The 26,536-nt window shown below is 40.2% G+C and overlaps 2 protein-coding genes across 10 annotated transcripts; both read left to right on the top strand.

Moving 5' to 3' along the window:
* The first annotated feature begins 11,448 nt into the window (after positions 1-11,448).
* Positions 11,449-20,266, top strand: LOC103708860 (dehydration-responsive element-binding protein 2B-like). 9 transcript variants are annotated; one of them, XM_026805323.2, is made up of 4 exons: positions 11,449-11,743; positions 12,760-12,812; positions 17,245-17,372; positions 18,996-20,266. In XM_026805323.2, the coding sequence occupies exon 4, from the start codon at positions 19,147-19,149 to the stop codon at positions 19,963-19,965; it is 819 nt and encodes a 272-aa protein (XP_026661124.1). In that variant the 5' UTR covers positions 11,449-11,743; positions 12,760-12,812; positions 17,245-17,372; positions 18,996-19,146; the 3' UTR covers positions 19,966-20,266. The 9 variants fall into 9 exon arrangements, with proteins under 9 accessions (XP_026661124.1, XP_026661123.1, XP_038988332.1 ...); XM_026805322.2 differs by having other exon boundaries at positions 17,446-20,266; XM_039132404.1 differs by having other exon boundaries at positions 17,245-17,533.
* A 1,386-nt stretch (positions 20,267-21,652) lies between these two features.
* LOC103708921 (cation/H(+) antiporter 15) lies at positions 21,653-26,056 on the top strand. The gene is made up of 3 exons (XM_008794033.4): positions 21,653-22,161; positions 22,379-23,386; positions 24,475-26,056. The coding sequence occupies exons 1-3, from the start codon at positions 21,967-21,969 to the stop codon at positions 25,732-25,734; spliced, it is 2,463 nt and encodes an 820-aa protein (XP_008792255.1). The 5' UTR covers positions 21,653-21,966; the 3' UTR covers positions 25,735-26,056.
* Positions 26,057-26,536: the final 480 nt, after the last annotated feature.

Below are 26,536 nucleotides of genomic sequence, written 5' to 3'. Positions count from 1 at the left end.
GTCTGCTCCCCTTTGAATCTTATCCTACTCTTCATATTTTGTTGTCCCATGCTGGCAATCTCAGTTTCCCCCTAAATTTTATGCAGCCCAATAATCAGGTTTCGTTTAAAATTCAAAGAAGATGCATTGTGCCTGTATGCATAGATTAATATATTGAATATTTGGATGATAAAGCTCAATGCATCCTTAATAAACTTGAACAATTGGTATTACTTCTACAAAAACTAAAACTAAAATTTGTGGAAAGCGAAGAAATATAATGTGTTAGCTCTTTGATTGAAAGGCAAAGTAAGGATGTCTTGTTTAGTTTATCAACATATATATATATATATATATAATATAATATATATATATATATATATATATATATATATATATATATAGTTATTAAAAATATAGTTTTGAAATCAAGAAATATTTCTTCTCGATTTCATTTACCATTTTGCCAAAAAATCTCTCATTTTTAATTAAAAAACAATAATTACTTGCTTGCCTCTCACATGTCAATTATACAGCATGTACTCTCTATCCCTTCATCTAATTAGATTGAAAAGACTTTCCTCTCTAGTCTCTTTACTCTTAAACATGAATTGCCCTTATCCAATTACCACTTTAGATATAGCATCAGGATGTTTAATTAGATATAAAGAGATTAAATATTGCAAAAAGGATTTGGTTGCAATTGATTAATGGGACTATAGTAAAGCACTTTCTTATGCCTGCGGAAGAAAAAGGATCGAAACTATTCGAACAGTTGCTCACGATTTTAATAAGATTTGGCAGAAGGATTTATTAGTTGCAGTACTATGGCATTGTATATGGAATATTTAATGTATCGAAATTAAGATATTCATGATTCCTATGAAGGACCCATGACCCATCCATGAATTATAATGAAGGGAGTCAATTAGAGCTCAAGAACTTTCATGGCCCACTAAGCTATTCCACCTACTGAACATGGAATGGTCTAGGTATGTACATGTGCATGTGACATGACTTGAAATCATGATACATACAATCAAACCCCATAAGGCTCCTCCCTAGACCCTAGGGTAAACCACATATTACAAAGGGCAAGGCTACGGCAGTGCAGAATCACACCCAAAAAGGCCAGATAGGATTTGTACCTTTTCTATTGCACTATCATTGAGATGTAGCATTTTTGTGTTGCCCTCCCGGTTCTCGTTGTACAGTCACACGACTGGGAATAATGCCAAGATAGACCGCTCCATGTGAGTTCTGCGTACCTCAAGCTCAAACAATTATGATAGGCACTATAGTATATTTATGAGGGCGAGACTCTTATTTTATTATTTTTTGGCACGCATTTAAAAAAATCTAAAAATTAAATAAAAATAAAATTTTACTACTAAGTCGTCTTGTTATTTAAAAATAAATAAATATAAAATAATTAATTGATAGGTATATATCATCTAGCAATATAGCATGCACCGATAGATGATATATTCGAAATATTATATATCGATTAGCTGGAAGTGTGCATTGCATCACTGCTAGGTGTGTTTAGATGAGCTTACAGTATATATTAGAAAGTCGACGAGTATGTATCATCGGTTATATAGTATACATTGGTGAATATAATATTTTGAAAACTATATATTAATTTACTTGAAAGTATGTATTGAAATATTAGATAACTAATTTGATAAGTGTATATCATCTGACTGTATAATGTGTACTGATAAATATTATATTTTAGAAATTGGTGTATCGATCTAGCTAAATATATGTATTAAATTGCTAAATAACTAGTGTACTTGTTGTGCATTATTTAGCTATTTAGTTTATACTATATTTTTTTTTAAACTATAAATCTGGTGATACTATCAGTAAAAAAATTATAATTTATATATTTTTTAAGAAGCGCACTAAAAAATAATATGACATAATAGATTTTTTTTTTTTTTGGCGCTAAAGTGAAAGCCCTTTTTATAATATAGTATATATATAATGTATGTATGTATGGATGTATTGTATGTCATGTATGTATTGTGGTCCGCCCCGCATGCGATTTTTGTCTCTCCGTGTTGCCTCCTTTGGTCGTTGAGACGGTTACGAATCATAAGCGATGGGTCCGGGATCCGTGCTGACCATTCCTTCCAGCGGCCACATGGCGCATTAGGAGCCTTCTGGACACAGAGTACAGACAGAGAGAGGAGAGAGAGAGAGGAGAGAGGTCGGATAGAGATGCGATGGTGACCACATGATGGGACGGACATGGTTGTATCTTTCGCGCGAAGGCGTGATTCATCATCCTTCGCGCGAATCGACCGTTGGATCGCGCAATGATTGCTCCAAGGGCTGGTGCCGGCGCATAAACGAAAGATTCGAACCTGCAACAAGATTTGTACGGAGCGAGATTTGATGGATAACGGTGCGAAAGGAGACAAATCATTCTTACGCTCGGAAGATACACCCGAACCCCCACAATCTCTTATCATGGGCAAGGGAACAAGCAATCCACTGGACCGACCGGCCCGGCTGAGTCCGGTTCATCCATTCCCCTTCTTTTTGCCGCCCACGTGCCTGCCCTGGGAAGCCTACCGACCTCATCTTGAAGCCGAGTACGTGCGATGTTGTACTTTCCTATAAGGGCCCTAACAACTTATACAATGGCATATATATCCTTTGGGATTTTAACCCGGCGAAGAAACTACGCGGGGTAGGTACGGCCTTTCACTTCGCGCAGCGCATGGAGATTTGATGAAGCTAAAGGGCATTTCGGGAATGGAGATTTGAACTGAAGCATAAATAATTCAAAATAGTTTAAATACCTGGTTTGATTTGAAAATTTTTATCTGAAATATTTCGCCAAAAAAATTGTTGTCGGGATATATAATACCTGAAAAATAATTTTTATATATTTAATTAATCTTAAAAAAGTGATATAGAGAATATATATACAAGTGATATATGTTTAATTGAATATCTTTTTTTTTTGAGAAACTTATATAACATATTTGCTATGTCCTTGAGAAAATTGTATAAAATATCTATAAAACATTACATATATAAATTTTAATAGTTATCTAAATAGTTTAATATAAAATATTTAAAAATATGTATAAAAAATATTTACTTGGTTGAATTTTAGAGTTTTAATGATTTTTAATAGTTAGACAACTTTTTTATATTATAGTAATTTTTAATAGTATGTTTCTAATAATTTAACGTTAACTATTAAAAATAACTATTAAGAAGATTATGATAGCTTAAAGTCATTTTTAGTAAAAAAAAATATCATAATTTCAACCTGTGAAAAAATGGCTTTTCCATACCCACATATTTTTTTCTAATGAAATGTGGGAAACTTATTTCATATACTATTTTTTCATTTTTTTTTTTGAAACATCCAACCAAATATGAGACTTTTTTTCATTTTTTCCGTGAACTACACTTTTCTCCTTTCTCTTTCTATAAACAAACAAGTCTTTATATGATGTATCGACGGTGTTGCTACATCGCAAGCTATTTTTGTGTTTATTTTAAATAGAAATAGTTGATGTTGAGGACAAAAAATGCTCAACTTACTCTACTTCAATCAATAAGCATTCATGTAAACTAGCGCGAAGAGCGTGTAAACTTAACCACATGTGATGCTTTGGTTAAACTAGTTTCTACTGTTCTTGTGAATGTTTTTTTGGATAATTTAATTTCTATTTCTATACTATGGCTTTTATATATTGCATGAAATATTTGGATCGCCCAATGATCTTCAACACCATTCATCTCAACATCTTAATTCATATTATTGAGGCTGCCCAAAATCATCATGATAACGAAAGTTTAAAAACTTTGATCAGATGAGAAGCTATGCTCTAGGTTGGGCCAATTCAACCTTCTTATGTCTCTTACCATGGTTGGCTTTTAAATACTCAATTTTTACCATGCCATATATATATACACACATAAAAAGGGTTTATGTATTTTATCTCTAATATTTTTTTTTGCTACACGGATGATTTATATTTTATATAAGTCTAGTGTAAATACATCCAAAAAAATCAAAATACAATAAATTGCGAAGTGCTTTAGGCAACTCTCTCTTTCCAACCTATAAAGCCCCCACAGAATGGTTGGCCACAAACGAGGCTACCAATCTACGGCTCATTAGCATCTTTATATACATGCTTAGCCTATAAGGCAACATCTCTATTTATTATGGCATGAATATCCCGAAGCAAAGAGTGGCACCTATCTGCGCTACCAATGTCCCCAGCTCCAGCCGATCATCGTGACCGAGTTGCCCTCGAGCATAATTGCGTTGGCTCACAAAACAAGCTGGGTTTGCTACAAACCAGCCCAAGTCGCCCCATCAGCTTTGTTTCCAAAATAGAGATGTCGATGATCTGGTACCCACTAATAACAACCACCTAAAGTCAGGGCTTTTCACAACGAATCATGCGCCACCTCTCCTGCCACCGTCAGGTACGTATCCATCGAAGTTGATATTAAGGAAGCTCGGAGGTGGGACTTGGGAGCTTTTAAAGTGAAAAATCTTTAATATTTTTTACTTGTAAAACTGAAGTATAGATAGCAGAAGCAACAATATTATCTATCATATAACACGTGCGAGTCCTTAATAAATTGCAAGATCAAACTTACACTACCATCCTCACCTCCACCCTCACTTCCTTGCACTAATAAACTGCAAGACCAAGCTTAAAGTACCGCTTCATGATACCTGAACTGTTCGAATGAGAAAAATGACCTGGCAGAAAGGCCGCTACTAGGTCTCAGCCGCAAGCCTGCAAGCCAAGCCCGGTCACGGTGATTAGAACCATATCATGACACAAGGACAGGATTACCCAAGAAAAGATCCCCCGGGATCAGACCCCATCATTTTCGCAGATGAGTCAGGTGCCCGGAGGGATATGGGAGCCAGAGAGGGAAAAAAAAAAAAAAACTAAGAGAAAACACAGTAGGGGTAGTTTTGTCCTTCTGTAATTTTCAAAGAGGCCTCGGTATCGGAGAGAGCGGGTACTGAAGAGTCAGCGCCGGGGGAGCCACGAGATCGGGAGGCGCGGAAGGGGGCGCAACTCGCGAGGCCAAGGCCAAAAGGCCAGCTTGGCCAGGCGAATAGGTTTTTTTCTCTTTGTTTGTTTTTTTTAATGGTCATGACCGTGCGTGTCTATATGCCCAAGTTTACCCCGACCTCTTCCACGATAATTACCCCATTGCCCTACATCCCTTTGATTATGGATTATTACAGATCAGATTAGCGAATTAACACACTTGTTTTACCTTCCCTGTGTCACGATGTGAATGGCCTATGTGAGATTTTTGGTCACTTATAATGTAATCTTTTAAGTTGTTAAGGAGATCTTCTGTCCATCTACTATCATTAATTAATAAATGCTCTTATTATAATCTTAGTTAATTGCTTTAGCATGTCTAGCAAGAAGTTATTACAAAAGAAGATATATAAAGTATAACCATAATTATTCTAGGTGATAGTATAAAATAATACTTCAAATTTAAAGAGAAGAAGATTCGTGTCTATGTTATGCTATGCTCTCTTAGGCGGTAATCCATTTTATTCAAGCATGTGAATAGTCATGAATGAATTCCGTATATCAGGGTGCAATAGTCAACTAGGATCCATACTCATCTAATTTGCTTGAGTATTTTTTTTTTTTTTGTCTTAAGATAGTTCAAGGTGATGCTTAGAGTGCCAATAGTATGCTAATTAACTGAATGGAATTGTGTTACGATCACGACTCTCAAAAAAGAAATTCTGAGTCAGATGGTTCATATTGGAGCACTTATTATTCATGCATGATAATGAATAGGCTATTAATATTAGTTGGCTGTGAAACTTTATTTCTCCAAGTGCTCGAGTACAGCTCTTCAGTGTGATTCGATGTAAAAAGTCACCAGGTTGTTTGATAGATGTCCCAACCATCAATGACTTGCGTTTTCTTTTGATGGTTTAACCCTGCAGCATCTATCTTTCAAGAGCTCATATTTATTAAGTCCTGGCTCAATATAGTTCCCACTTGACTCATCAGCTATGCATTTTTGGGGATCTTCTCTTACTGGTCCTGAATCACTGGCATGATCATGATGAAGATGATAGCTTGTATATTATGTGGTAAAGGACAAGGCTATCCATATGCTTGGCCACATGAGGTTGCTCCAGTGGCAGATAGCCATTCAAAGAAAACGTCCCATATTTCTAGAAGGCAGCGAACCAGACGTGGCTAGCCAGCACATAGAGTATTAACTCCTAACATTTTATTAATTAGCCTCTGGCCTGGTACTCAAGAAGAAGACATTAATTTGGAGATAGGTTAGGCATCGAGACAATTAAAATAAGAATGAAATAGATATCAATGTGCAACACCTAAGATCCAGTTACCGAAAACAATGACTTTTCCAGTTACCAGAAACTAACTATGACTTTCTCGGTGAGCTCATCACTGTGCTCCTACCGACGTTGACTGGTCAAACAGCTTCTCATGTACAGGCCATAAATCTAGTTTCATCATGATCTGACAAACTCCAGCTGTTCGATCAAATGCCATGCCTTGCTTTTAGATGGCAGTAAAGCAGTCAAGGCCTGAGTCAAAAATCTGCAGAAATGATTGGTGAAACTTAAATTCTACCAAGTCACGTATTCGTAGACTCTGACACCTTTATGCTGAAACCTAATCAAACCACGGTCCTTTGAGGGCATTTAGGTAATCGTGAAGAGATTGGAAAAGGCTGAGAGCTTTTTTCTAATGTTGAGGGTACCTATCGTAGTCGGTAGGACTGCTATCTCATAGGGAGGAGAGGTTGAACGTAGTCGGCAGGACTCCTTCCCCATGCGTAGAAATTTTTGCTTGAGAGAAAAGGAAGGAAAAGGACTTCCTCTCCTCCACCCCCTAGGTCTCTATCTCTCCATATTAAGTCAAGGCATCTCCTGCCCCGAGAGACGTCACCCTTGTCTTTGCCTTCTCACGTCCTCCAAACCACAGCGCCCGCCCATGGACCCTCCTATAAATGCACCCTCCATGGCCCCAACCCGTCATCACCCCCTTCGCCCACCACTTACTTGCTAAGCCTCCCTCATCTCTCGCCCTTGGGAGGTTTGTTCACCTTTTCCATCTCTTCTTCCTCCCGGCCTCCTTCCTCCATATAGTCTCTCAATTTGGTATAGAGAGTTGGGGTTCAAAAGAGGGAGGTGGGAGCATCCACCATCACCTTCATGACTAGAAATAAATGCTACAATTTGATGTATTTTGCAAAAGATTATGAAAAAAAGTATGAAAGAATCCGTAAAGCTCAGGAGGGATAGCGCCATGGATGATAAAAAGGGAACTGTAAGGATGAAGCTCCGAAGGTGCCGTTCATCTATTGCGCTATCTATCCTGAGCATTATGGTTTCTTCCTACTCTCAAGAAGCATCTGAAGGGTTTGTAATCTCTTCTCTTTCTTGTTCTCTTCTTATTTTATGTCTACTTTGAGTGGAAAATGGCAACCAGTATTCGGCTAACTCAAGTGGTAGCCATGGCTCAAGGCTTTTCTTTCTGGTGCACCATGGCTACATACTCTTTTTTTTTGTGGTACAACATGGCTACATACTTTCACTGGTCTGAATTGCTGCAAGTGGAGGTAACTTTATGAAGTAATTAATAGTCTGTATAGAAGTTTTTGGACATAATTTATTGCAGGCATCAAAGCATGTCAGTATTCCTATTCTTGAATTATCTAAAGTTCATTTACCTATAGATATTACCATCAATGGTGTTATTCTCACTTATCTTTTTGATGACAGAGCCTCCTTTCTTGTCTAAAATAAAAGTTCATACAATCTCCGAGCACATCAGATGGAGATGATGACACCAACATGGGGAGTTCATGAATGATCACATGTATTATCTCGATCCTTCATCCTATTTGTCTGGGATCAACTCCGCGAAGTCAAATCTCTCTGACTTGTAACCGATTATCTTATCGTCATTGATGCGACTCCTAAGCTTATAAGGTGTTTGACACCATTATAAATATTTTTTTTTTGGATGAAAACACTGTTAACGATCGTAAACATTAATTATGAAATGGATTCCTGGTGTATCCGACCAGGTGAAATAATCTATCTATAATCTGTCATGTTGTCAAGTGTCCGTTGAAATTGTTCAACTCCAAGGTGATCCTTTTCTCGTGGATCCCATGACTTCATGACCCGTGTATCATGTTTTTGGGTACTTGGATAGTGTCTAAAAGCCCAAACGTTCTGGGGCTCATTCGTCTTTTTCTTTCCTTTTCCTTTGCTTTTTTTGGGTTAAGATTTTTGTGGCACATTTTTTTTTTTCCCTTTCCTGGGCTTGGGGACGATGTTGGTACTTCAACTAAGATTAAACTAAACCAGCAGAAAAGGTTGGCAAAGGAGGAGGAGGAGAGAGATCACCATTTGACCTTTCCCCAACCCCATGCAGGTCACGGCTTTGAGGTAACTTTTCGCCCTCAAATCATGCTGACGCCAAGTCTATGGTCTATACAAACCTTGCTTTCTTTTGACAGTCTCCTATGATTTCTTCGCCTTGGGACGCTGCATAGCCCAAGGCCGTATGCTATTGACTGCGGGGACTGGAACCGAGTTCATGTGAATTACGGTATACCCTTCTGCAGTTCTCAATTCCGTAGAAAACGATGTCGCCGAGTGGTGACCACCTTTTCCTCTCTCGCAAGCACTCAAGAAGTATAATGTTGTTGTTTTATGGAGGCACAAGATTGGCATGTAAGTGTGTAACCTCGTCCCAGGTACAGGGACTGTCCCCGAGCTCAGCTCAAAACGGGAAAGAAGAGTCATGATAAATATTGTTCAGCTGTTGTATAATGAAAATAATATCAATTATTGAGTAAGATACATATGCAGTAGAGCTGAGCAAACGCCCGACTAGGCCAGGCCCGAACCAGGCTCTACAATAGAAATTAGGCCTCATACTTTTGCCCCAAGCACGGCCTATTCTAAATACCGGGCTTACATTTTTGTCCAGATTCGACCCAATCTTGAAGAGCCAATCTCGGTTGGCTCTTCAAATGATAATCTTTCTTTATGGAGGTTCATCGGGAGAGAAAGGATTTCTACTTACTTTGTGTGGCACCCCCTTATCCTTGATACTAAACCGGATCGAGCCGGGGATCTTCTTGAAAATGAGAAGATCTAGTCTTATAGCCTTTTTCCAATGAAGGACTGAAGCCACCTGACTCCTCTTCAACCCGAAGCGAGAAAGAGAATTTGCCTAAGCAGGCTGTCTTTCTTGAACTGATCTTGCCAATAGGCCTGCCCACCAATCTTGATTTTCTCTTTTCCTTCCACTATGATATGCTCAATACAATATAGTATATGATTTTTTATTATAATAAATAAGTAGTTAGTTTAATTAATATATAAAATATATAGTCTCGGCTTAGGCCAGATTATTTTTTAATTTTTCTAGGCTCGACCTAATTTCTAAATCAAGTCTATTTTCTTCCTCAGCCCGTCCCATGGGCCTATTTTTAGCGCTCAATCCCACTAAGTTTTGGGCTATGCAGGGTGGACCACTTGACCCGTAATCGGCTCTAATATGCAACAAACTATGATCTTAGTCAAAAAGACTAGTTAAAAAAAATATTATTTTGGTTTTTTGGTTTTGTATATGTATCTAAAATTTTTCTAATGTATAATCAATGTGGAACTAAACACAACTTTTAAAGAGCTCACGTACTCTCCTATTTAACCACCAATGCTCTTATTAGTCTTGAGATTCGAATTCATTCAAATCCAATCATAAGCAGTATGAGCAGTTCCAAAAAGCTAATGTTGTAGTATCCAATAATCCATATAAGTCATAGTCGGGTCCTTTCCGATACCTTTACAGCAATTAATGTAGCATATCGTCCAAAAAGATTAGCCGGAAAGGTATCTACCTAATACATAACCAATACGACGTACACCATATGTTGATATAGGTCCTCGTTTTATTAAATTAATTATGGGTAGCTTTTTTCGGTAATTCTATCTTGATGCAGGCTGTCTCTTAACAAACAGAAGGATTGCGGTGCTCTTAACTATGACACTAGCAACATCTTTGGCTGCAATGGGAGGGCCAATTCCTATTCCAGATCATATGCTTTCAAGTATGGTTGGCAGTCTCCCTGCTTGATGATTCTCTAGCACTTGCGGGTCAGGTTAGTAATGTCAGAAGCTTATACCAGTTATTCATGATTTACATCTTCATAATCGCATAAATTTCATGTCTGGGGAAATCTGAATGCAGTAACTGTACAGTTCATTCACAGGCTTTCCTTGCAAGTGAATTCATCGGGAGGAAATATAAACAAGCCCACTTTAATTTATATTCAATTTGTATCATAAACTAGGTTCATCTTATGCTTTCCTTTGACATGCTGTTTGGTCTTCTCGGTACTGTTGAAAGCAACAACTGGAGTAGCACTTGGCTATCATATTGTTCTTTGGGTTTGGGAATTTTTCTTTGGCAACAACTGGAATAGGCTCGTTGAAATGTTTTGTAATAAAAATCATTTATTGTATGAATAGTTTGATCGACCAATTTCATGGTGTCAAAGGCTGCAAATTTGCAGTTTGAACATCAACCAAGAGATCACTCCAAAAAAAAGAACATCAACCACGAGATATAGTATGCAACTACAAATACGATGAGAATATAAATTCGAATTCATATAACTCGTATAAGACTTGAGATAAATCTCCAATTTTGTGTATCACCGACTGTTCAAATGGAGGACGTCTTGGTCAGGTTGGGTTAGGCTCGGAGTGGATCATCACCTGAAAACTCAAAACTCAACTTTATTGAATTCGGCCACCATCCAACATACCTTGGCCTGTAAAAAGAAACAAGAATAATTTTAGGTTCACGATCATGATCCGGATCACGATCATCCTGTATGACTTTTAAGACATGGATATTTTCTGATACTAGTTCTTTAATTCCACCGAATAATTTTAGGTAATGGAACAAGCTGAATAAGAAGTGGTTATGGGGTTACGTGTTAGGTCACGTGGGTGGACTGTGGGAAACTCGGGTTAAAATAGTCCCAAAACGATTTCAGATAAAATGCAAGATTTTCCGCGGTTTTGTCGGGTTCGGGTTGTATCTTTCGCGCGAAGGAACCGTGGAACCGTTGGATTACGTAATATTCACTTCGAAATCTGTGCAGGCAAGGTGTTTTGGAATATGCGTAAGATGCGATCCAACGGTTCTTTCGCGCAAAAGAAACAACCCGAATCCGCTGATGTTACGTCTTCTAGTTTCCTTGGCGCCATACCAGAAACAGGAGTGTGGCAAGGAGGAAATTTTACTTATTTTTGCGGTGTAATCAAGTAATTTAACCTGCGCACGCAAGGAGAGAACTACTTCGTCGCCAAGCAAACGAGAGGACGAGAGAGAGAGCGAGCGCCGTTGCCAACTCCGGAAGCTTCCAACGCCGCGTGTTGAACGGTGGCTGCACCACGTAACGGGAACGGTCAGGGCCACGCATCAGAATTCGTGCTAGGTTTTGGAACTGCCCTGAAAGTGCCGCGTACGAAGTCGCGTAGCCTTATCCGCCAAGATCTGTGTAGAAAAAAAGAGTAGGAGAAAAAGCGAGAGCGTTAAACCCATCAAAAACCAAACGGGTAGCCCGAGGTAGAACGAGCAGGGAGGAGTTTTATCATCAAAAAAAAAAAATCTTTTTCTGGAGTTGTTTCCCGTATGGCGGAGCAAGAGAGGTGAGTAAGTTGATAATAGTTGTCTTTTCCTTTTGATTTGGTTCTTTATTTCTACTCTGTTTATTTGATTTTGTTTCGGTTTTACTTTGGTTTCTCTTGTTGCATTCGAGTTCTAATTTTTTTTTTTTTGGTGGTCTTAGAGATTTTCAGTAGTGTGTTTTCGTTGATCCTGAAGGGCGTTGAGTCTAGGGATCGATTTGCTGTGAAAAACTTATACTAGTTGATTGGACATTTATGTGTTGGGTTATGGGCGTATGATCTAGATTTCATTGATCTCTAATCTTGAGAAGAAAAAAGAATAAGATATCTGCTCGTCTATATAGGATTTGAGGCAGCAGAGTGGATCAAATTCCAGCAGTAATATGATTCATTCATTTGGAGAGAGATCGCTTATTGAGTGACGGTTCCAGTTTCTGTAAGAAGAACAGAGTGGCAACTATAGTTTTAGGCTATATCTTTTTTAGTAAAAGATATATATAAATGGATGAAGAACTCTTAAAATCGAATAATCTTATGTGTAGTATGGTATTCCTATGTTGATGTTTGGAGTAGAACAGAGGGAGAAAATAGAGTGTTCTTTGTCGATCATTTTGGTAGGATGGGCAAATCTATGAAATGTTATGAATTAGATGGCTTAAATTTAGGGCTTGTTTGCTATCGTCATTGTTTTTTGGGTTATTGTTTCCCCTACAAATTAGTAGAATACTACATGGAGATCGGCACTGAGGATAGGATTTGCAAAATCTGAAACCAATAAATCTTTAGTACCAAAAGCTGTAAAAATTTTACAAATAATTTGAAATAAAATACATTCAATATAGTCAAATTGTTCTTGCTGGTTTTTTAAAAACAAAAACAATATCAAATAGGCCTTTACCTTTTTATATTCTTTATTTCTTGCAGTTCTATGTATGTAACATGACAATGTTTTGTTTTCTGTACTATTTTCTATTTCTGATGGATCACATGCTTTTCTGATTTTTGTTGCATCTGTGCTATGATTTGTGCGGAATTAGATATAGGAGAGCTGGATGGCATCGTGGGTGAAATGATTGTATCATGTTGCTAGGTATGGATTTTAAAAAACTCAATTCTTTATCTCCATATCAACAGCATTTTGATGAAATATCTTTTACCATTCATTAATAAGGATATAGAACACACAATAATTTTTTGAGAATTATGGTGGGGATGCCATCTCTAGGGTTCGAACCATGGACTCTCCCAAGTGGAAAGGGATGTAAACTAGTCGAGCTCAGGCTGGTTGGCCAGAACAATGTAGATTGGAAAACTCGTAAACAATACCGTTGCCGGCACATTTTCTACTACAATGAAAAATTAATTCTAAGAAACTCAGTTGTAGCAGTTTCTGTTGGAGCTTACTCAATCATCTATAAAATAGATATCACTATAAACATTTATTTGGAGAGTTAGCAATTATCACCAATTTAACACTTTATAGAACAACTGAAAGATTGCTTTTTAGCCAAGTTGAAAGCTTCCAATAGTTCACACTGGACTACCCAGTCTCATGCCACTACTGCCAAACTTCTGTTGCAATATGTTTTTTTGAATGTATTGGAAACATCAAGTTTTGAGTTATGAAACACATATGTTATATAATTAGCTCTTACGAAACAAAAAATGCTGCCAGCATGAAACTAAGACTAGCATTTCTAGTTTGACCATCCTATGCTAAGTTCGTTGGCATTTGAGAGAAGTCTAGTTTTTCGAATTGGTGACAACCCCACCAGAGAGAGAGAGAGAGGTATTTTGCATGTTCTAGGGTAGCCCTTTATAGTAGGACTACAAAGGTTGATAGCATGTCATTGTCTTTTTTGAGTGAAAATGGAGGTAGCCAAAAGCTTCCCCATATTATATTATTAAGAAAAGATAAATTTACACATGGGAAGAGGTGCAAAAGAATGTACAAGGGTAAGAGGGAAGAAAGAAGTAAAAGATACAAAGTTCATGATAGAAAAGCAAGATTACTCCACAGTTGCCGGTGATTCTTCTCTATTTTCATTGAGCATATGCACTCCCAACTATGAAAAGTATATAGTGCCTTTTGAAGGATGAAGTAAATGGATCGATTCCTTTTGAGAAAAATTCTCTCATTCATTGTTTCCAAGTCTCCCGGCAAATAGCTGCAAGAAGTTGATCCCCTGCACTTTTCCCCAACAATATTTTGTTCCTGGCTCTCCATTTGGTCCATAAATCATGAAAATTTGTAGGCCGGCCCTTCAAATTCAATTGTAGTTTGATAGTGGACCAAATGCTTTTAGAGAACGAGCACCTTATAAATAAGTGATTAACCGATTCACTGCTATAACCACATAAAGGGCAGCTAACAATAACATCCCATCCTTTCTTAGTTATAGTCTCTCCTGTATGAGGTTTGTTTCTTAAAGCAAGACAAAGGAAGACTCTAACTTTCTTTGGAATGGCTGCCCTCCATATGATCTTGTGATTTTGGCATCTTAATCCTCCATTATTCAAAAAATTGTAGTAAAAGTCAATGGAATACATACCATTTGGGGTTAACTTCCATACCAGAACATCAACAAGCCTTGAGGGTCTAAGTAGGTCAAGAATCTCATAAAGGGCCTCTAGTTATCTCATCTCTTCCTGCGCCGAAGGACCTCGTAGTCTAATGTGACATGTCAATGTTCTCCAACTCCAATAATTGGTCACAGAGGTGTTGTGCTTAACAACCTTTTCATTTAATCCTGCAAAAAGAGTGCAAATTGGTACTGAATCAATCCACAAATTCTCTCAAAAGCGAATGCTACGTCCATTTCTAAGCTTAAAGGAGATACAATTCTAGGTGGTGCCATCTTGTCTGCAAATATCTCTCCAAATAGGTGTTAGGTTAACGAGACTTTTTGTCGATCTCATTCCAAACTTGCACCTCTTGTAGTAGGCAGTATTTATCTGATTCCACCAATGGTTCTCAGGTCCTTTAAGAAATTTCTAAGCCCATTTGGCGAGAAGGGTTTGGTTCATTTGATCAATGTTTTTTATACCAAATCCTCCCTGGTTTTTTGTTCTACAAACTTTATCCCAATTAACTAGACAATGGAATCCACCGACACTTTCTTCTCCTCTCCATAGAAAGGTCGTCCTCATTTTATCAATTATATTGATGACCCATTTGGGCAACTTGAAAATAGATATGTAGTATGAAGGTAATGCAGTCAAAACATAATTAATTAATGTTAGTCTACCACCCCAAGATAAGAGTCTACCTTTCCAAGAAGCCAATCTTGAATTGATCTTTTGAATGAACAGAAACCAACAATGTTTAGGCAACTTCCTGTCACAGAGGGGTAGACCCAAGTAAGGAAAAGTGAAGGACCTTTTTTTACAATTCATCCAATCAGCATACATCGAAGCCTCCCTGTCTTTCATATTGATACATAGAATAGAGCTCTTATGAAAGTTGATTTTCAGACCGGATGCCTCTTCAAAAGCTAAGCGGATTGCTTTACCCAACAATCACTATATAGTAGACTCCAGGTAATAGAGATTTTAGGAGTGTAGGCATTAGCAAATAAGTTCTTGAAAAAAGAGCGCAATTTGGAATTTATGTCCTCTTGTGATGTGAATCCGGTGTCGTCATCCAATAGAGCTGCAATATAATCTCTCCGCTTCCTACTTGACGCTACTTTGTGGAAATAAGTGTGTTTCTATCCCCTTCCTTAAGCCAAGTAATTTTAACCCTCTATTTCCAATACAATTTCTCCTTATGGTACAAATCCTCTAGAGTTATTCTCAAAATTCTTCTTGTCTCAAGTTCTTTTGGTGAGAGATCAGTACACTCCTCCTTCCTATCAAGAATATCCACATCATGTTGTAGTTTCTCTTTTAATCTCTATTCGAATTTTTTTAGTGGAAGACCACCTCTTAATTGCCAAATGGAGCCTCCTCAAATTATCCACCCAAGCTGCTGCATGGTTGGGACTTCCTCCGATACATCTCCAAGAGTTGGTAACAACATCATCCAAGTCATGCTCCTTAAGCCACCATAATTCAAATCTTTAGATTTTTGTTCATCAAATCTGATATCACACTCAAGCACTATCAGAACATGATCGGATGCGGAGCTAGAAAGATCTTTCTGTATAGAAGCACGGAACAAGTTCTCTCATTTTGGGGAGAGAAGGAATCTATCAAGTCTTGCCGGGGAAGGATAATCTCTTCTGTTACTCTACGTGAAGTTCCTTCCTTTAAGATCAAGATCTATAAGATTTGGAGAGGATATGAAGTCTATAAAGATCAAATTGTCCTTCAAGCTCTGCTGATTACCCCTTCAATCGTCACAAGACTTAGTAATATTGAAATCACCCCCCAAAAACCAAGGGCCTGATAGAGTGCTTCTGACCATCACCAATTCTTGAAAGAAGACATCTCTCTCATCCCTGTCATTCGGACCATATACAGCCGTTATATAAATAATCTTCTTCACTGCCCTGCAATATAGTTCAACTGTGAACGAGAATTCCTTTTTAATGGAGTTGCTATGATCAAATATTCTAGATGCCCATCCTATTAGAATTTCTCCGGCAGAGCCGACAGCATCTAAATGTTCCCAACTGTCCAATATAGAGCTGCCCATGGAGCTTAGGAAGACCGATGTAGGTGCTGCAATTTTCGATTCTTGTATAAGGATGATGTTCTGACATTGTCAAAAGATCACAGGCTTTTCTTCAGAATGGAAGTTCTTAGGTACATCAACAGGCTTACTTGTAGGTGTCCTGCAAAGGCCTGGAGTTAAGGATGTGGGAAGGGAAGTGAGCAGAGAAGGAAGAGAGTAGTAAAAAGAGACAATACGTTTGAAGCCGTACTAATCCCTATATTCTCCTATAGTACAGGCTCTCTAAGCAAAATATCCACCAGGTAAGCTTTCATACTTCTTCCCTAGTGTGCTAAGTGTTGTTGAAGAAGGATTTAATTTCCTCTCAAGCCAATTTCGTACAAACATGCAGGATCCAAAGGATCCCAAACTTTCATCCTTGTAAATACTGCTTGTTCTCTCCAAAGCGAACAAAATGCTTTGAAGGAGGGAAACCTGTTGGTGATACCTAAAAAGCGAAAGATGTACCTCCACAATTTCCTAGGGAATTGGCATACAAGCAAAAAGTGCAGGATGGTTTCATCTTGGATGCTACAAAGTCTTCTTGTAGTGCCCCCATGTATTATCTTGTTGATGAAATGGTCCGCACTTAGAATCCTATTATGTGAGAGGAGCCAAGAGATATCTTGAGTTTAAGCGGGCTGCTTTGATTCATGCTCTTCTGCATTTCAGATGCGATGTGACCCTGAAAGTGATCGTGTACGAAAATATTCTTATGAATCATATATACAATCAAGAGGCTAGTTTTGGAAAATTCAGTCCGATTAGCTCACAATAAACCATTTATTTTTGACATAGATGGTTTGCCTGAAGTACTCCATAGAATGTCTGCTTCTAACGTCTCTGTGGATGTTTGTGCTTACAGAGCTAAGGGAATGTTTGCGAGGCTAGATATCTTTTGTTGAATCTGAAATTGGAGCAATTGTTTCGCTGTGCAAAATAATATGAAGGCTCAAATGGCTTTGCGCGCTAATGAATTTGGACAGAATTTTGGTACAGAGAAATTTTGTCATATGCTTTTGACTTTTCTTGATTTTCTCTAACACTCTCCCTCAAGTTGGTGCAGGAAAAGATGCCCAACTTGCTAGCAAGGCGACGAAATTGATCACGACCCGAAGTTATAGTAAAGATATCGGCTAATTAACTGGCAGATGGTGCATACTTTGTTTGAAGAACCCCTTCTTGAATTTTTTCATGGACCAAGTAGCAGTCTATTTCAATATGTTTGGTTCTTCCGTGAAAAATAGGATTTGCAGCAATATCAAGTGGATGGTTGAGGATGATCAACTTTCAAATCATTCAACAAGTAATGTAACTAAGTCAGCTCACATATAGTAGTCGTCGTAGAACGGTATTTAGCCTCAGCAGAGAATTGTGAAACTACATGTTGCTTCTTTGTTTTCCATGAGAGTAGACTATCACTCAAAAAGATACTATAGCTTGAGGTTAAACAGGTGCCTCGAAGGATGGCAAAACTTCACTCCCTTCCCCACATCTAGATCACTCCCTCACCCCTTCCCACATCCTCCCCAACATCACCTAATGCCTCAATCTTCCTGTCCATCACCTCAAACTTTGATGCCACCATTTGATTTCCTTTAATTATGACTGGGGCTAGTGATAGTGTCTCTCCCATGGCTAATGCCATCACTGTCAGAACCATGAGTGACTTCATGATAGAGTTAAGCTGGCAAGCTCTCTGCCCATAAGGACTGAACCATTCCACAAGGCCAAGGCATGTGAAGCAGAGAGAAAGAACTGAGAGAGGCCATAGAAACCTCCTGCACTTTGGTCAGACCGGAAAGAGCACCTGGAGGGTTCCTCAAGCTCATTGGCATAGAGATCAATAACCTTCTCTTATGAGCAAAAGGCATCAACCATGCAGATGTTACTTACAGCCTCAGCAGCAAGTGTGTTCGCTTTTAGGTACGCCTAACTCAAGTTGGCCCTATAACCTTGCGTGACTAATTTCTCACGGATTTGGCCCACTGACCATCAATGGGTATGTGGCTAAGACGACCAGAGTTTAACGCCAATTCAGGATGAAGGCGATGATGAATGAGGTTACAATCATTCCAATATTCTGCAGGAGGATCGTCAAGTTTCCAGGCGAGACGGCAATCTTTACCACCCAATCTTGTTTCTTAAGTTGGCTCCAAACATCTTCTCTCTCACTCTAAGTGTCAATCTTTCGCCCATAATACGAAAATTGAGGTGTTTAATGACATGGAATATTACAGCGAGAACAGCCCCACCATAGAGGAGGAAGCCATTGGTGGGAGGAGGAGGATCAGGTTAAGGCTTTCATACCATGTAAAAATAATATGAAGGCTCAAATGGCTCTTCGTGCTCTAATGAATCTGGACAGATTTTTGGTACAGATATTTTGTCGTGCGCCTTTGACTTTTCTTGATTTTCTCAAACACACTGATACTAGTACAATCTGTTCAGTCTTTGTGCTAAGTTTGGTTAAATCTGTCAATTGATTTCTGCCCAGGTTCTCTGAACTTGGTGCCGAGTTCTTTTCCTACTTCTGCTGTTCATGTACCTCATGATTTTTTTGTCCCCTGCTTAACAGCTTGCTCGTCCTTGAATACTTTCTTGCATTACTTCCAGGACGAAGAGGGTGCGCAATCTGCATGGCGGCACACACCCTGTAGCAGAGGCAGTGGCCAAGTGGAGGAAGCTAAAGTGGCAGCCGGACTGTTCCAATGATGGCGAGAAATATATCCAGAGGGTGCCTGCAAAGGGTTCTAGGAAAGGCTGCATGCGAGGGAAAGGAGGCCCAGAAAATTCCCACTGTAATTACCGTGGCGTGAGGCAGCGGACTTGGGGCAAGTGGGTTGCAGAGATCCGGAAGCCCAACGGGGGCAGTCGCCTATGGCTTGGAACCTTCAACACTGCATTAGAGGCTGCTCTCGCCTATGATGAAGCGGCAAGGGCAATGTATGGCCCCCGTGCTCGCCTCAATCTGCCTGAATGCGGCACTGCGGCTAAGGACACAACCTTGGCAGCTTCAGAATGCTACGAGTCTGCACCAACCACATCGCAGCATTCCGGTGTTTCTGGTGTCGAGGAATCAGAAGTTAAAGCTCCAAAACTGGAAGCAGGAGCTGAAACAAGGAGTGCCAACCCTCCAGAGTCTGCTGTCGAAGCTGTTGCATGCATGGTGAAGGCCGAGGCTGATGAGGAGCTCTTTAATCACCTTGATCGCTTACAGGATCTACACCAGGACATGTTTGGCATTGGAGAGATGATGGGGAATGCGGATGCTGATCCATCTAATAGCACCAGCACCCCCCAGAGTAGGAAGAGCCAGAAAGATCAGCTTGGAGGGGTGGATGTGATTACCGACTGGCATTTTGGAGAGACTCCTTCAGCTCTCTCATTCCAGATTCAGAGTCCGGATGTGAAGAGGCTGGGAACCTGGTGTCATGTGGAGCAATGCCCGGCTGACATGGACTATGGCTATGGTTTTGCCGGACCTAGGAGGCAAGATTTGGAAATCGGGGTTGCCGGCGACCAGGGCATGCCTGAGTTGGAATTTCCTGACTTGAGCTTGCTCCCAGAATCGCCGAGGTTGTAGAGTTGAAATCAGAACTGCCATACTTTTCTCCGTTTTTGTGGCTCTTGCTGCAAATAATATTTTCTTTGGAATAATATTATTTGCAGTTTTCTTTGGAATAATATTATTTGCAGTAACTGATAGGGTTTAGCTGGTTCTCTCAAGGTTTTTGAGAATGGGAACTTGGCCCAGAGCAATGAGATTGTTAATTTCTATTAGCATTTCTCAGTTTTGGCATACAGTCGGGTGTAAATCCTATGAGCAGAGATTGCTTGTACAGTGTACTCTAAATAAAGCAGCGGCAAGATTTCTATTATTCCCATTCTGGTGAGTTTTGCAGCAGCTTTAAGAAAATGTTTTTTGTCAGAACGGGATAAATGCCTTCGGAGTTGCAAAGATGGAGGCCCTTAGGTATTATCGTTTGGAGTTTTCTCCAATGGAGTGTTTCATAAGTGGTATCAGCTTGCGTTTTCTAGGTGGCTGAAATAAGGCCAACCTTATGTTGTTCATCATGTGAAACCTGTGTGAGATTACAAATGGATGTATCTTATCTTCTTGCTAACTTTTATGGAAGATCTAAACATTTCATGCGGTATCATGTTTTCAATCCAAAATAAATTCCTGTATCTAACAATGAGAAATAAAAATGGTCAAAAGTCTTTACTACCTAGTAAATTGCATGCAAATATCTTGTAGGCAAGAAATGATAAAAAGATCAACTTTTCTGGAACTAGTAACAGAATTAGCCATTTTTGTTTCTGAAGTTGGAAACACGCAGAAACAAGCAACTGAGACTTGAGATTGAAAAGTTTGTTTTTCCCCAGCATAAGATAAATATTTCTATAATACTTATACTCTATTAATATGGTTATACGGTAAATTTTGTGCTGATGGTTGAGATCAACTAAAATAAAAGGAATTGCCACATGGTTGGGCATCATATCTTCATATCTTCTAGTATTATATAATGTGAATTTTGACAAATACTGAACTCGTCAAAGGTATCCTATCTTCTCCAACTTTTAGCCCATGTTTTTGTAAATCGTGTATATCGTACCTCTTCAAAACTCTCCTCCTTGCCTCCCTTGTGAAGAGACCTAAGAAAGTATAGTGAAATAATAATAATAAAGCTAACAGACTAACAGTTATAATTAACAATAAAAAAATTAGTACATTAGCAAAAAAATACGAATTTAATAAAAAAATAAGATTTTTTTAGCGTGAATATCCTTTTAAAAATTCAAACTTGCGTGAATACTATCTTAAAATTTATATTTATTTCTGTACCTTCATAAAACACTATTTTTGCACAAATGCCTCTAATATAATGGTTCTTCTAACACCGTTAATGAAAACCATATTTATTTTAATTAAAAACATCAAATTTTGAAATTACTTTTTTATTTTCCATAACGATCATTTTATAAATATTTCTTTTTGCACATCCATCCATTAAGGATATTTTAATTATTTTAATTATTTTAATTTGAAACTGTTAATTTTTTAATAGCGTTAGATGATATAAGTACATATGCAAAAACAAAGATAAAAAATGGTATGTAGAATAGCAAAACAAATGTTTTATGGAGATATACATGCATAAATCAATTTTAAAAATATATTCATATAAAATTTGATATTTAGAAAAATATACAATGGAAAAAACCAAAAAAATAATCATAAGATCGCAACCATCCATTGGAGCATACGGGCTCAGTTCCCGTCTCCCACTCTCATGGACTCGTCCTCCCATCCCCTTCTCCCATCCACACAAACCTCCACAACCATCGGCCCACACTCCGTAGCACCTCTCGCCATTAACGAACCAACGATCCCCTCAACGGGTCAACGGTCAAATTCTGGACCCAAGTCCAGTTTCCTTTGTTGAATCTGTGTCCTCGCACCTCCTCGGTAATCTTTACGACATGGAGAGCCTTGTCGTGAAACGTTTCCTTTCTTTCTTCTCTTCTTCTACCTCCTAGTTCTTCCTTGGCTTGAGAGAGGAGGGCGTCCCTTAACACCATGAACGTGTACTGTTATAAAACATCGGCGACCCGTAACGCTGTCTCCTCCAATGGCATTTGGGAAGGCGGCAATCCTTTAGAGTTCTCGTTGCCTCTGTTATCGGTGCAGCTCTTGCTGGTCGTTGCCATCACTCGCATACTCCACTTTCTCCTCAAGCCTCTCAAACAGCCCAGGATTGTTTCCGAGATCATGGTACCCTTTCTTGATCGTAATTCTTTTGGTTAGATTCTTACATACATGCAGTTATGTTGCTTAGATTGTTCCTGTTCTTCCAAGTATGAATTCCCCAATACCTTGGTTGAAATTAAAACAAATGTAATCAATTGCTAATAATTCAAGAATTAAAAGAAAGGTGACCTCCAATACCTTGGCCAAGACCTCAAGTGTTTCCGATCATGTCCATTTGCAGGGAGGAATAATCCTGGGCCCGTCGGTCTTGTGCCGTAACAAAACATTCAAGAATACCATCTTTCCTTCGAGAGGGCAGCCCGTGCTCGACACCATTGCGACGTTCGGCCTCATGTACGTGATCTTCGTCATCGGCGTCAAGATGGATCCTGCTTTGGTCGTCAGGTCCGGTCGGAAGTCGTTGGTCCTCGGCCTCTCCGGCCTTGTGCTCCCCTTCGCCATCACAACCCCCGTATGCATGCACGCCGTGCGATCCCTGACCAAGGAAGTCGGCGATAGGTTCGCGTTCACCTTCGCCCTCACCACCACCTTCTCCATGTCCTCGTTCGCCGTCCTCGTCCCCATACTCTCCGAACTCCACCTGCTCAACTCCGAGCTGGGGCGGATCGCCATGTCGGCGTCCATGACGAATGACCTCATCGGCTGGGTCATCATGTTGATCTATATCGTCGAAGATGCCGGCCGCGTCTCTCCGGCAGCGCCCGCCTGGGCCTTCTTCTCCATCGCCGCCTTGTTCGTCTTCATCGTATTTGTGGTCAGGCCAATTGCGATATGGGTCGTCGACCACACGCCGCCAGGGAAGCCGGTCGACGAGGTCTACATCTTTGTGTTCCTCTTGATCGTGTTGGTGGTGGGGTTCTACAGTGACATCATCGGCACCAATTCCTTCCATGGGGCTCTCATGCTCGGGCTTGTGATACCGGACGGGCCGCCTCTGGGGGCGGCGCTGGTGGAGAAGGTAGAAGCTATCGTGGAAGCGGTGCTGCTGCCGCTCTACTATGCATTGACGGGGCTGAACACGGATTTCTCGACCTTCGGCGGCGATGCGAGGGGTTTGGCAAAGCTGCAGCCGGTCGTATTCTTCGCGTGCTTGGGGAAGCTGGTGGGAATTCTACTGCCTTCCCTCTACTTCGGGATCCCCTTCCAGGATGCCCTTTCGCTTAGCCTCTTCATGAATGCCAAGGGGATAGTCGAGGTGGTCACGTACCATATGTGGAAGGTTAATAAGGTACCCATCACGTTTGCTTTACTCGTTCTCTTGGGTTCATGATACATGGCAACCATCATTAATTTGTGCGTTAATTGTTTAAGCTGACTTTTCGGAACCTATCTATCTGGTTAATCATGCACGGACCTTATGTCTCTGATTGTGTAAAACATGCTAATTATCTAGAAACGACTGAATAGAAAATAATAAACAGTGTGAGGACTGCTCTCTCGGATGATGGTCATCCCCTCATCCGTGAGACCTGCAGACTGGCTCAGAAAATGGGCGATTTTCAGGCAGCACATGTGTTCAGGAGGCGAATAGGCCAGCAGACTAGGTCGCCTTTTTTGTTGTCCAGCATGCCGGGGAGATACTTTGGACTTGAGCAGCAGATGTTCCCTCCTCTTTGTGTTATTTACTTTCTCGTTATTTAGAAGGATGTACTCACATTGGAGCTTTATAAATTGTCGTTTTTATCAAAAAAAAATAAAACATAAAAGTTGATGTTAAACATGCTGAGCTTGGCTTTTACTTCTTGCTATTATTTATTTATTTTTAAATAAATGCAAAAAAAGTTCTTTCAATATTTTAAATTAAAATATTGAAAATAAAATAAAATATTTAATTTATTAGTAAAAATAGAAAAATGAAAGTTATGCCAATGACACCTAAGTTGTTGGAGCTAAAAATAGGATTGAAATTCAAGTGACGTTGACTTGTTTTGATTTGATTAATGTTAGACGATAGCCTTGTTTCGATTCTATATTTGGCTAGCCTTCATAAAGTTTGCTCTACAAAGTTAGGTCACTTTCTGTACCCAATTATGTTTATTTTGCACTCTCATAGACACAGCAAGAATTAAACATAAAATGACACTTGGAAGCTAAGAGCTAGCTGGGTATTAAAGTTTCAGCTAGCAAAGATTTACAGTAAAATGGCAGTCAGGAAACGCCGGAGCTCAGCTATTCCAATGTTAAACGGCCATGAAAGATCAAGATCAAAGGCCTTAATCCACAGATCGACATCAGTGTTTCATGCATTCACGATGTAATGTTACAAGAACTAGTCCATGAATCTGACTAACCGTGGCGTTATGTTTCAAAGTGCAGCTCGTCGATGAAGAAATCTACAGCTATCTGATGCTCTCCACCGTCATCATCACCGCCGTCGTCATCCCCATCGCCACCTATCTCTACCAGCCCTCTCGCCGCTACTCCGTGTACAAGCGCCGAACCATTCAGCACCACAAGCAAGAGTCCGAGCTCCGCCTCCTTGCCTGCGTCCAAGACCAGTCCCACGTTCCCACCACCATCAATCTCCTCGAGGCCTCCTACGCCAGCCCGACCGCCCCCATCGCCATCTATGTCCTGCACCTCGTCGAGCTCGTCGGCCGGGCCGCCCCTCTCTTCATCCCCCACAAGCTCCCCCGCTCCAACTCCTCCGTCTCCACCACCACCTCCGCCACCTCCGCCTCTACTTCCACTCTCACCTCCACTGCCGCCGCCGCCGCCGCCGCCGCCGCTTCCATCCCCGAGTCTGACCATATCATCAATGCCTTCCTCCTCCACGAGCAGCGCCACCACCATACTGTCTCCGTCCACCCCTTCACCACCATCTCCCCCTACTCCTCCATGCATGACGAGGTCTGCCGCCTCGCCGTCGAGAAGCGCACCTCCCTCATCATCCTCCCCTTCCACAAGCGCCGCATCATTCGCAGCCACGTCGAAGTAAACAGCAGCCTCCGAACCGTCAACCGGAAAGTATTATCCACCGCGCCGTGCTCGGTCGGAATTCTCATCGACGGTGTGACGGCCGGAGGGGGCAAGGGCACCCTTTCCGGTGACTTCTTGCATAACGTCATCGTGTTTTTCTTCGGCGGCGAGGACGACCGGGAGGCGCTGGCCTACGGAGCCCGCATGGCGAACCACCCCGGTGTTACACTGACCATAATCCGATTCCTGCCGAGCCGGAGCATTAGAGATGATCAGGCCGAGAGGCGGCTCGACAACCGGCTTCTCGACGAGGTGAAGCTAATGAGTGCCAGGAACAAGAGGGTGGTGTACAGGGAGGCGCTGGTGGGGGATATGGAGGAGATAGTTGAAGAAATGAAGGCGTTGGATGAGAGTTGTTATGACTTGGTGATGGTGGGGATGAGGCATCGGTCGAACTCGGTGCTGTCGGACGGGCTGTCGTCGTGGGGCGACTGCCCGGAGCTCGGGGTGGTGGGGGAATTCCTCGCATCGTTAGACTTCGAGTCGAAGTTTTCGGTGCTCGTGGTCAAGCAGCAGGACCAGGCCTGGTTGCACCAGGATGCCGGAGAGGTCAAGGCTTTCCTGGTTGAGGAAGAAGGGTTTTACCCAGCTGGCTGAGTCGATGGTACCCGGCTGCTATTCTGCAACATTTGTTAAGAGTTTTGCTCTTGTTCTTCTCTTGCTATCATTAACTAGTTTTGCCCTTTTCTTCTTTTTTTTCTGGGGGTAAGAAGGTTTGCAATGAGAATACACCACACCAGCTGATCGAGTGACATTTTTGAGTTACTCGACCATTTTTGTGCTTTTCCTAGAGTTAAGGTGTTGGTGTTCTGTTTCCATCAGTAATTCTGACTACATTTAATATCATAACAAGTATAAAGAGTAGAATGAAATTGGATCAGAAATTAGAGGCATGGGATCCAATTCTGCTATTGTCAAATATTTTTTCTTATTTCCTAGATGGCTATTATTTTACATTTAATATGGATAGTCATTGTATGCTTAGTTCATGGTTCGGGGACAAAATAGAAATAAATGTATATAAAAATAGATCTAATTGTATATAAAAAACTCTAAATTTATACAAAGACTAAAAGAAAATACCAATCATGCTAAACATAAAATAGGAGCAGCCAAACACAGGAGATATGTGAAGTCACCCAAAATAGTTTCCCACCAACAGGCTTTGTATAGACACGATGAGTCTTGATTTTAGGTGATATTTTTTACTAGGAGTATGCACGGTTCGGACTGTCATTCTTGAAACCGAATAAATTAAGGCCCCATTTGGCAAAAGGTGTTGGTAGTAAAGTAGAACTTTTTGAAATAGAGCTTTTATAAAAAGCTATTTACTGTTTGGTAACTATATCTCAAAAATGCTGTGGAACTCTAATATGTGCTTGGCAAACAAACTGAAAAA

The sequence above is a fragment of the Phoenix dactylifera genome, chromosome 12 (assembly GCF_009389715.1).
Source record: "Phoenix dactylifera cultivar Barhee BC4 chromosome 12, palm_55x_up_171113_PBpolish2nd_filt_p, whole genome shotgun sequence".
Taxonomy (NCBI): domain Eukaryota; kingdom Viridiplantae; phylum Streptophyta; class Magnoliopsida; order Arecales; family Arecaceae; genus Phoenix; species Phoenix dactylifera.
This window is presented reverse-complemented; position numbering and strand designations above follow the sequence as displayed.

Excerpts from the sequence above, each read along its gene's own strand:
- LOC103708921 (XM_008794033.4), top strand. The coding sequence starts at position 21,967 with ATGAACGTGTACTGTTATAAAACATCGGCGACCCGTAACGCTGTCTCC. Across the intron at positions 22,162-22,378 it reads GGATTGTTTCCGAGATCATG|GGAGGAATAATCCTGGGCCC; the intron begins GTACCCTTTCTT and ends GTCCATTTGCAG. Across the intron at positions 23,387-24,474 it reads ATATGTGGAAGGTTAATAAG|CTCGTCGATGAAGAAATCTA; the intron begins GTACCCATCACG and ends TTCAAAGTGCAG.